The 11,489-nt window shown below is 32.2% G+C and overlaps 1 protein-coding gene across 1 annotated transcript in view; it reads right to left on the bottom strand.

Annotated features, from left to right (window-relative positions):
* Nucleotides 1-5,076: 5,076 nt before the first annotated feature.
* Nucleotides 5,077-11,489, bottom strand: part of LOC108754185 (cullin-associated NEDD8-dissociated protein 1) — an 8,278-nt gene continuing 1,865 nt past the window's right edge. The window contains exons 3-17 of the mRNA XM_018496308.1: nt 10,813-11,026; nt 10,432-10,724; nt 10,196-10,358; nt 9,842-10,115; nt 9,159-9,665; nt 8,797-9,080; nt 8,591-8,722; nt 8,315-8,483; nt 7,936-8,233; nt 7,659-7,857; nt 7,313-7,570; nt 6,820-7,008; nt 6,478-6,721; nt 5,574-5,720; nt 5,077-5,400 (exon numbers count right to left, since the gene is read on the bottom strand). Coding sequence (XP_018351810.1) covers nt 5,267-5,400; nt 5,574-5,720; nt 6,478-6,721; nt 6,820-7,008; nt 7,313-7,570; nt 7,659-7,857; nt 7,936-8,233; nt 8,315-8,483; nt 8,591-8,722; nt 8,797-9,080; nt 9,159-9,665; nt 9,842-10,115; nt 10,196-10,358; nt 10,432-10,724; nt 10,813-11,026 — 3,505 coding nt within the window. The 3' untranslated portion in view covers nt 5,077-5,266. The remainder of the gene's footprint in view (nt 5,401-5,573; nt 5,721-6,477; nt 6,722-6,819; nt 7,009-7,312; nt 7,571-7,658; nt 7,858-7,935; nt 8,234-8,314; nt 8,484-8,590; nt 8,723-8,796; nt 9,081-9,158; nt 9,666-9,841; nt 10,116-10,195; nt 10,359-10,431; nt 10,725-10,812; nt 11,027-11,489) is intronic.

Genomic DNA, 11,489 nt, shown 5'->3' with positions numbered 1-11,489 from the left:
TAGATGTCAAAAGGTCTGTTTGCGTTGTTTGCACTTTTTGCACTCGACATTTTCTCTTTCTCTCTTTTCAAGGCTATATATATATATATATATATATATATATATTTGGCCTTGAAAAGAGAGAAAGCGAAAATGTCGAGTGCAAAAAGTGCAAGCAACGCAAACAGACCTTTTGAAATCTACCAATCATCCATAAGTCCGGATCTACAATAGATGTTTTAAACCTTAAGCCGTAAGAAATTAATCAACTATAATCAAAGAAGGAAAATAATTAATTGTAATTCCATTTCTTATAGCTTAAGGCTTAAAGTAAATAATAATAAATAAACACACAGAGTGGTTTGATTCTTACTTTGTCCTTTATTTATTGTTATTTATTTTGTATAGAAAGGGTCCTTCAATCTGTTAAATGTTAAGGCTTAAAAATCTATTGTAGATCCGGGATTAAGCAGCCATTTTTAATAAATAGAAAGGAAGCGTTTATATTATCGTAACCATATGCCATAATTTATAAGAATTGATTAATCACAGTCGAGTATTCCCCTCCCATACGACAAGAAGGGAATACTCAAAAGTGGTTGATCAATTTTTACAGATAACGACATACGGACTGTGGTCAAAATCTCGTTATAAATGCTTTGAAGTGTTTGATGAATTAGAAGAAAGAATTTTACAAACTGACCAATTAAAAACGCTTCAAAGCGTTTGTAACATTGCGTTGACTATATCTACGGTTACGGCCAATATAAACGCTCTTAAGTAAGTTCATGATTAGCATATTAACTAATTACATGATCAATCAAAACACTTAATATCAGTCGCGCTTCTCTTATAAATATAAAATTCTAGTCTAACTGCGCCATTCTCTGAGCAATTAAGCCTGCGGCACAATGCCTGTTTTTTTGCTGGGTTGTCAGCTGGATTAGTATTTTGCTACCGTATTGACTGTGATGCTGACACTGAAAGTATCGCAATCAATACGGTGGCAAGATTCTAATCCAGATAGCAATCCAGCAGGAAAATAAGCATCGTGTGCCGCAGGCTTAATATAATAAACTCTTTTTACCGAAACCGTATTTAACATCCGTATGCGAAAAATCCGGCGTTTAAGGCCAGTAGCATATAGAAAAAAACGTAAACAGTAAGCAAGTCAACATTTTTTATTTGCTATGTTATTGCCTTATTGCTTGTTTGTGATTAATCGATTTACTTACAGTTTACGTTATTCTAAATATAAAAATGGCCTAAAAATACTGATTCTAGACGACTTCGAACAAACTCTGATTATTATATATAGTTATAAATTCTGTGACTTAGACTACATGCATGCATTACTAAAGACTGTTATATACGAATTAATTAATGAAGTTAAATAATATTCTTGAAGCTTCCAGAGAGGAGTGCTTTCTATATAAAAGTTATGCGTTTCCTCCGTGTCCAGATCCATTCTTTGAATGCCGCGAAACGCATAACTTTTATATAGAAAGCACCCCTGGAAGCTTCAAGAATATTATTTAACTTCATTAATTAACGTATAACTTTTATAATGAAGTTAAATATAAGAGTATGTAAATACTGTTAAATGATTAAAAATCTAATAATAATAATATTACAGAATATATGCACATATATTATTTTATTATCAAAGTTAATTATACTATATGCTGTTGCATATAATATGTTGATTATTTATACATATGTATAAATATATATATATATATATGTTATTATATACTAATTGTATTATATGCTGTTGCATTTAGATAGTTTATATTTAGTAGCCTTTAATATGCATTAATCCAATATGATGTAAGAATTTTCAGCGTAATCCGAATTTACTATAATTCAATCGACGATTAATTTTACCATAGATTATGTAAAGCGAAATTTGTAATTATACAATTCATTATGAGAAGTTTCATTTCATCATAAAGATAAATCTTAAGAGTGGAGCGATACAATGTGCCTTCCAACAAATGAAACAAATGATATGGTGTGACACAATGGATCATTACATCCCTGTTGTTTGCCAGTGTTAAACAAAAATGACATGATCATTGTCGCACTCTTTCGCTTGTTGAAAGACACATATCGATAGTGCATAATCTGTCCATCACAGTGGGAATATCACGTTGATGAATCGTTATCTAGATGCTTGAATTAATTCTCGCTGTTGACCGGCAGAGTTTTATACTATTTCACATGCCGAAAGTGGCTACTAATGTATATGAAAGTACTGTCAATAGGCTTTAATAATCAGCATTTGATCGGATGCAATGAACACAATTTTTTATCACAAGAAATCTTCAATTTTTAATCTCAAGAAATCTGCTGCTGAAAGTCATCATTTGCTAGTGGAGGCTTATGGGGAGCATATCTGTAACAACTTGCAGATATTGGTTTAGAAGATTTAAAAACAACGATTTTAATGTGAATAATAAAGAGCGCCCTGATCAGCCGAAAAAGTTTGCTTCGAACACCTCTAACAAAAATTAGTGCGATGCTTTTTCACTTTTATCATCTTACCGTACATGAAAATAAAGTTGGCTAGTGATTAAAGTGCCTAAATTATTTCAGTAGACATTTAACTATAATGGATTGTTCGTCAAACAAAACACATTGCATGAAAGGGATACCACCACATGATAAATCATGACATGATTCTGAGGGACATTAACGCAGTTCAAGCACTTTACTCGGCACGCCATTATACCTCACATAGAAGATTATCATCTTATCCCGGGCATTTTATTTCAGTAGTCATCAAAGCATGTTACTGGAAAATGCTTCACAAAGGAGTTGTTCACTTCGTCAAGCTGCGTCAGCATTACTGGATCCCTTGCGGCAAACTAACTAATAAGCACTACATTCAGTGTCTTACATCTAAGGGCGTTTGACATCTTCGCAAACATTAAACTGCTGCAGTCATAGGATCATGCATTGCCTCTGGAAAGAAACTCCATATAGTACACATGGAGTGCATTATGCAAGTTGAAGAATCACTAAGAATTCGACTACTAGGCTCGCAAGGTTTTTGTGTACCTCTCCATTGGAACTGTCCACGTCAAGATCAATTAGAACACTGAGACATTCCTGGCTGTCTTTTGGAAATTAATATTGCATACAGGTTACGCTACATCGTCCAAAGGATCCATGGTACCAATATGTAGACTATTGACGGTGTGCTAATAAAATCAGATTATTGACACATTGATCAATGAAAATGTGCAATGAAAATTCATCAATCTATTAATTGCACCTTGGAAGGATCTGAGAGACCATCATGGAATCGATGAAGCATCACTCTGGCGATCTATTAGAGACACGACTGTTACCTTCGAGGAAACATCAATTATTTTTACATAAGTGAAGACGTGTCTCAATCACTGCAGACTGTCTGACGTTTCCAAGGATTTGTTCATGCTAAGACACTTTTCAATTGGTATCACATTAATTAGCGTCATGCCAGAACCATTACAATCAATTTTGAGACTGATAGTTTAAGAAATATTTGCACATACCTCATTTTCAAGAGGATGATCTCTGCAAGATTAACAAGTTTTTGTGCTGATTTTATACAAAAGATGCGTGATTATTCGAACTAGTTTGATTGCAAAAAATTAAAGTTAAGTCGTATTTGTTTTATATATATATGTAAATAGTCATTGAACTTGTATTAAAGATTTTTTGTAAATTTTTTTTTCCGCAATACTAAGCTCACATTAATCTCACCCGAATACATTTACACTTCCATACTCCAAAACAATAGTTGAATATTTTTGTTAGAATAGATAAGTAGATAGAATAGAATAGATATGAACTTGAAGAGACAGATCGTCTTGATAATATAGTTGTTGATATAATTCAAACATTCCTAAAAACGATGTTCTGTGATTCACGACGTGGTAAAACTTGGTTGACTGATGTGAACGATGTTTAGTCATTTAAAGTAATGAAATTTGTGATCAATCATAAATTGACCTCAAATTTTTTAAGTCAATATAAAGCCGCTATTAAAAATTTGCTATTAATAAGAAATGCATCTCAAATTATATTCTTACATCATGATTTATCCCTTTCATTAGAGAAATGTGATATCGACATTGTGTCCATGCGTCTTACCATACCTGATAAACAAGAGTACAAAGATAGATAAAGAAATAAAGCGGACATATTAGGATTATATGAATATATCCTATAATATAGGATCATATGATTATATAATATATATTTAAACAAATAAGTTTAATTTAAAATGTAAACCGGTTGTCCCATAAATGATCTATTAATTATCTATTGTGTGTTCATTGGAATGAATTGATATTTTCGATGATTCTTTTCATGAAATGTGAATATAAATAAAGATCTTTATTTTGTATTTTAGAGATTTACTGAGTAAATGCTCGTAGTCTAAGGATGTTCAATTAATAAAACTATTTTACGTCTGATGGTATGATTTGAATGCCAATTATTATAAAGTCACATTTAAGTTTCAACAATTTTCAAGATAAGTGCACTAAATGAAATGCTCATGGAAACGCTAATCTGCAAAAAAGCGTGCGCGTTGTTAATCATTTTATTTTATTAACAATGATTGTGTATAAGTTGGTCATCCGAATGAAATATGATATAATAAAAATATGATATTATATGTAATAGTCCGAACAACGAGTTGGTAATCTTAGAAATTAGCTATTGTACCAACTCTACCTATTCAATGATTTCGACCAATTTTGACTCACCGATTATCTTTCAGATTCACTGTCGACTCATCGATTACAGACTATCGACTCATTGTAGATTCGAACTTAAATATAGATTTCAGTCTATACGTGATATAACATAATGTAATATTAATTAATATTAATATAAATGTAATTTTTATACATATTTTAAATATAAATGTGAAAGTTTGAATGTTAAAAATCACTATTTTTTTTTGCTTTTGTGTTACCGTTATCTTTTATTGAATCCTTTCTTTCAACGATATTATCTTATAAATTCTTACGATAATTATATGTAGACTTATCTGTAAAGCAGGAAATTATGCATATAATAATAAAATGATTATTGCCGGCAAATTTATTTTAAAATTTATACATGATGTGCTACATTAACTCACATTTATTAGAAACTACCTTCAAATCGAAGATATAATAATGAAAAAATAATGTATAGAAATAAACTATAGATAGAGTATGATCACGAACGCGCTTAACCCATATTCATCTATACGAGATACAAAAAAGAATTAAGTCGATTACTCTTAGCTCTGATCCATTGCGTTTGCTTCATTAACGTTACTGCCGGTACAGTCCTTTTGTATTATTTCGAAGAGTGGCATCAGTTCTGACGTGGCTTTTATCTGTACGACAAATTCGCTCAACGATGGGTTTTTATCTATGAATACAAACGTCAAATAATAATGACTGTTATAAATTTCACATTGTATGTAAATTGAAATAATTTTTAGTTATAATTTAATTCTTTTATTCAGTTTCCAACATTTTAAATAAATTTTTTAAATACATATATTATTTAAATTAGTTCAACTTTAAAACAATCCTATTTACCTGCATCAGGAATAGTTAACAACGCTGCGACAGCTCTCAGCGCAGAACGTTTCAATTCGTCTTGTTTCTCATACTCCTGTTTCACCGAATTCGCCTTTACTTTCATTGTACAAGTACTCTTCAGTGGGTCGACTAATCGCTCCAACCCTACGTATCAAATGTTACAGAGTCAAAAATAAAATATTAAATATTTTAAAATAGGAAAAATGTGTTACAGAATTCTTCACGTAATTTTTCAGAATTTCAAAAATGTAAATTAAAAAATATATACAGGTGTCCTAGAATTTTGACTATTTTTATATCCATATAGAATGAACTAAACTGAATCGAAAAATCCTCTATAATTTTTCAATTTTTGCAGTAATTAACGAGTTATTAATTATTAAAAATCGTCATATTAGCCTGGCAAGCGAATGAGCAAGAAAGCGAGAGAAAATATCTAAGAATAAAAATATAGGCAAAAGTCGGATACTTTTAGGACAGACCTCATATACAGGATGTTAGAAAAAGCATTTAGCATTTATATGATAGATAGTGCATACTGTATTGAGTAACGAAACTTTAGTGAGCATGAGTCGAAATCTCAACCATTTCTGATATAAATAATTTTGTTCTGTCAAAATTGTTTATAATTTTATAATTTTTTGATAAACTTAGATGTTTTTATAATACGAACTTTCAATAATGCTGAGAAAGTGTATATTTGTTCTAAAATTCTTTATATGTGAATTCTGAAATATTCTAAGATTTTTCATTCTAAGATTTTCGAAGAAAATTTATAAAATGTAAAGAAGTTTTAGGAATTTTCCTAAATTTAAAATATAAAAAATTATTTTTAATATGAAAAATTTTTTTCACTAGTGCAATACAAATGAATATAATAAATTATGCGTAATATACTCACTTTGCAAGACAGCAGTCGGACACAATTGTGCGAGTCGCGCAGTCATAAGATAAGTCAACATCTTGATATCGTAGTGATCTCTAAGACCATTTTCCACATGATTTAGAAACTCAAAAACATCCAGCCTATCGAGACACGAATCCAACAAGGTGTACATGCACTCAAACGCTGCCTTACGAAGATCCAATCCATCGTCTACTGTATGTTTAAAAGGACCCATCTCGACTTCTCTGATAAGTTCTTTCTGTAAGACGGAAAATTTATTATATTGCAACACGGTCTCGGTAATAATAAACAATCCTGTTGGCTCAGATTGAGAATGAGTTTTCTCTTGTCACTAACCTTGATTTTAGTTTCTGTGTAAAGATGCGGTAATACCACGTCTAAGAGATCCCTTATCAGCATAGGTTTATTGTGTGCAGCAGAATTAAATGCGACTAACGCTACCCTACGTACATTAAGATCAGGGTCTTCCAAAGCAACCAAAAAATTACCCATACATTGCTTTAACATGGTATCGATTGGTTGTGGCTGTGAATATGTACATATTAAACTATATATATTTATTACAGTGATGGATAGTTTGGTGATAAAGTACTTGTTTATCAAGTAAAAGATTTGTTTAATATTCAGTTTTGCAATTTCGCATATAATAGAAAAAATTTCAAGTGAAAGAATATATTATTCAAACATAAAAAAGAAAAGATAAAAAAAGACAAAAATAAATCTAAGATAATAAGCAAACTAGATAGTGATTTATTCTTTAAAGAACTGACAATTCAAATATCAAAGAAGAAACAGACATATAATCATATGTTTGATTAAAATAAAGTACCTGATCAGAAATGGTAAATTTAACCGCCGTAACTGTTGTTGTTCTCATAAGAGCTGATGGTGATTTAAGCGATTCTTGCAGTCTTGGTAACAGAGTCGCTGGATCAATTAATGTTAGTTTACCAAGACATTCGGCTACAACATTACGAGTACCTTCTTCCGTGCATTCGCAATGCCTATATAAGAGCATCCAAATTGAAGGCACGAAATTTTGTAAGTGTGACACGCCAGATGGACTAGCTGATTGACTTGTAATAATCTACAAAAAAGAAATAATATTTTAAAAATGATTTTATATTTTGATAATACTCAGATTAGAATAAAGATTATAATTTAACGAACGTTACCTCCTTCAACGAATGCAAAAGCAGGTATTGACGCTTGGGTTGCGCCTCAATCTCCTGAAGAATGAAAGGCAGGTATTCAGGAAGATTCCCAATTGCAATATTTCCTAGTGTGTAACTGGCTGCCGATTTAACCTCTTCCGAGTGAGATGAGAACGAATTTAAAATCGTGTGTTTCAATGAATTAATTCCACTTAAATCTCTGTGGGAATATTATTTTGAAGGTAAATCTCTTTCTCTTATAATATAGTTTGTTAGAAATAAGTTACAATCTTCTTACACATGTCTTCCTATTTCTCCAATAACCAACAAAGCAAATATGTGTTGTGCAACATTCTGAATGTCTGATGGATTCTGAACGTCTTTTAGCAATTGTTGTACAATACACTGTGCTTCGTCATGCCATGGGATTGTCAGGGCGGCTGCACATTTGGCCAATGAGTGATAAGCCTGCTTATGAAGTAGCGATGAAGTAACTGGGACGATTAACATTGAGAGAAGATCTCTGTATCCCAGTTCCGGTAGATTTGCTTGAACTAAGGCTTGGAAAAACTCAAGCATTGAATTTAATGCGACACCTATTTGACGAAAATTCAATTCGAGTTGTATAAGTTTAGTGAAACTTTTAATTTATTTAATATTAAAATGAAGCATTTTACCTTGAAGAAGTGGTGATTTTACTAGGATGAGTATTTCTGGCAAGATATGTTCAGAAACTCTAGTTAGAGCAGTCGGATGTAACTTTGCTATGGTAGTGAGAAGATTTAGCGTTAACTGTGCAATGTGCAGATCTGATTCGTTTAGTAATGCAGGTAACTCCGTAGTAACCTGCAAATAAAATTTGAAATTAATGATTTTCTTTAATCATGATTTCTTCAATTCATTTATTTATTTACTGTATATGTATATACATATGGTAAATAATATTTCATTACCTTATCAAGTAAATCCGGGTGCAGAGCCGAGCTATAATTGCATACCAATGTATCCAGAAGAGGAAGAGAAGAGAGTTTCAAAGCTCGCTGATTTTTCCTTAAGAAAGATCCAAGAATGGGTATTGCTTCTTCCTACAAAATGCAGTAGCAGTGAAAAAAAAAGTGCACGATTTCTCAATTCTATATTTGTTATTTTATACATTTACCATAATTGGTTTTAGATCAACTCTCAGAGGAGATGCAGCTATGCAAGTTAGAGCCTTAACAGTGGTAAGTCTTGTTATTTCGTTGCGCAATCTATCCAGGAAAATGGGTAGGCATACATGTAATTTGTCTGATAGAGTATCCCCAAAGTGTGCAAGGATCTGTCCCATACAGGAGATTGCTCTTTCCTTTACCTCTTGATCGATATCCGCCGTTTTGAGCCTCATTAAGGTACAGTGATATATTTCATTTGACAACGAGGTGAAACCGCGATAGAATGGTTTATCTGTAAGCGTTAATCCATCATAAATATCATTTTAATATTCGCGATTACAAATAAAAATTGCATTGTAAAATGGCTCACCATGAGGTCTGATAACTTGTACAAGCTGCTGTAATACGAGTAACGCTTCAGCAGCAATTTTGTAGAATGAATCTCCCACGGCTAGTATAATCGGAGGTGCCAACACGGGCATGTGAACGTGGAACGCTTCGGGTTGATGCGTCACTAGTAGTGTGTGCACAAAGGCTAAAGTATCGATCTTCATATTCGAGGAGGAATTCTTATCTCCCAGGGAATACTGTATACCGGGGATTAGTGCTGGAATATGATTAGTTAAAGCTCCAGGCAAAACGAGCACTAATTCCTTTAACAAAGAGAAGCAATCCTGTCTCGTTTTGATGCTCTTTTCCTTCATTTGACGATGAACTGCCTTCACTATTAATGGTACTTGTTGTTGTAACAACGAAATGGGCCCATCGTCGTCTTCCATCGCGTCAGGATCGAGCGCGACCCCGGTAGTTGGCCTTGTTTGCCTTAATAAAGCAATATATGCGTGGAAGATGTCTGACTTGACATTTTCTTCTCTTTCTAAAATTACATTATAATGAATTTCATTAATTTAAGTAATAAACAAAAGATTACAACGAATTTCATTAATACTGGATAATAAATAAGATTTGTTGATTAAGAAATTATTATAGATACTTTCTTTACATCTTCTCTATTCTTTACAAATTTTAGAATCTAATATGCACGATACTTGCCTTTAAACCTGGCAATTAATGCAGGAGAAACGCCTTTATAAAGATCTGACAATAATTCTCTTCTGCTGGATACAACCGCCTCTAGACATTTTGCAGCTGCTCTACGAACTTTCCAACTCATGTCGTCATCGTCAGAATATTCGTCCTCTGCATCTTCGTCTCCATCTTCTTCTACCTCCATTGCGACACCTTCTCCATCAGAAAAATCGTTGACATCATCATCATAATTGTAGTTTGGATCGTATGTAATATATATTAGGCAGATCTCTATAATCTAAAATTGAAGATTTCATTGAATAATATATAAATATATAAATACTTGTACAATACATAAAATGATTTCAAATTATGTACCTTATTTATGTGCGGTGTAATTTCTTTCGGACATCTATAAACAAAAGATTCAAATGCCTGCAAACAATACTCCCTCAATTCATCATCATCCTCGTTACTATACTGAACGATCAATGGCATAACGCGTTCTATTTGCTCGCCGAATCTGTGACCTGCCTGTCGGCTGCAATAAATTTAGACAAGTCAATGGTAATTTATTCTCTTCATCAATTATTCACATACAATCGTCTACTAACCAGATAGAAGCAATACACTGGATATAGGTACGTATGACATTCTTTGCTGTTTGAGTTTGAAGACCTTCAAGAAGATGATCTAGCAATTTGTTGTATAAATAATTGTTGCTGGATGTTAACAGATGACTCAGCGCTACTATAGTGCGTTTACGGACCGCTTGTCGCGGCGAGGAGAGTTGCGGTAACAGCGCAGCCAAAATTGTAGGATGAAACGAGACTAGCAAAGCGCCAAATCGAGATAATAAATCGGCTACAATGTCAAGAGCTTCTAATTGTACGGATACATCTTCTTGCTGAAAATGCATTACATATATCATACATATATATTATCAATCAGAAATATTAAATTTTGCAGTGAAAAGTCAGACAAAAATCATTTACCTTTTCAATAGCACTGCTTAATTTATTTGTAACGCGTCTACAAACATTTGCAACTAATGCACTAGAACCCACAGGAAGCTCGGAAATAACAGTCTTCAAGCCAATGCTGGAGATATCGCGTAGCTGCTCCTTGTCCGAGACCATATTGGTACATAAAGCGTCCACAATAGTTTCCACCTGGTAGTCTTTTACTTTATTGACTAACGGGCCCAAACTAAAATTGTACACATTTTACAATTGTAAAATTAGATAAAGAATTCCTTGAAGCAAGATAAAAATGTGTTACTCTGTATGCTTTGATCTTTTCTTCTCTTTCTTATTTCATATATATTAATAATTTATAACTTGCTGTTATTAGATATAAATGAAATATAAAAGATAGAAAATTAATGCATCGCTTCTTTACTTTGAAACTGACACAATTAAAAAAAAAACTGTAATTTTCGAGTTATTGCTATGAATTAATTAAATGTTAGCCTATCAATCATTAAAAGTTAAACTAAAAAAATTATTAAAATCAACTTGGAAAGAATGATTTTAAAAAATCATCAAACCATCAATTCAAAAAAGATTTTCTAATAGTTGTAAAAAAATAAAAATGGCAATGTCATTTTATTATATTATAAATACACTACTATTTTTGCCAATATTATCTGAATGGCCAACAATTTTCTGTA

Source organism: Trachymyrmex septentrionalis, unplaced genomic scaffold (genome assembly GCF_001594115.1).
Source record: "Trachymyrmex septentrionalis isolate Tsep2-gDNA-1 unplaced genomic scaffold, Tsep1.0 scaffold78, whole genome shotgun sequence".
Classification (NCBI taxonomy): Eukaryota; Metazoa; Arthropoda; class Insecta; order Hymenoptera; family Formicidae; genus Trachymyrmex; species Trachymyrmex septentrionalis.
Note: the sequence above shows the minus strand (reverse complement) of the source record. Positions and strands in the feature narration are given on the sequence as shown.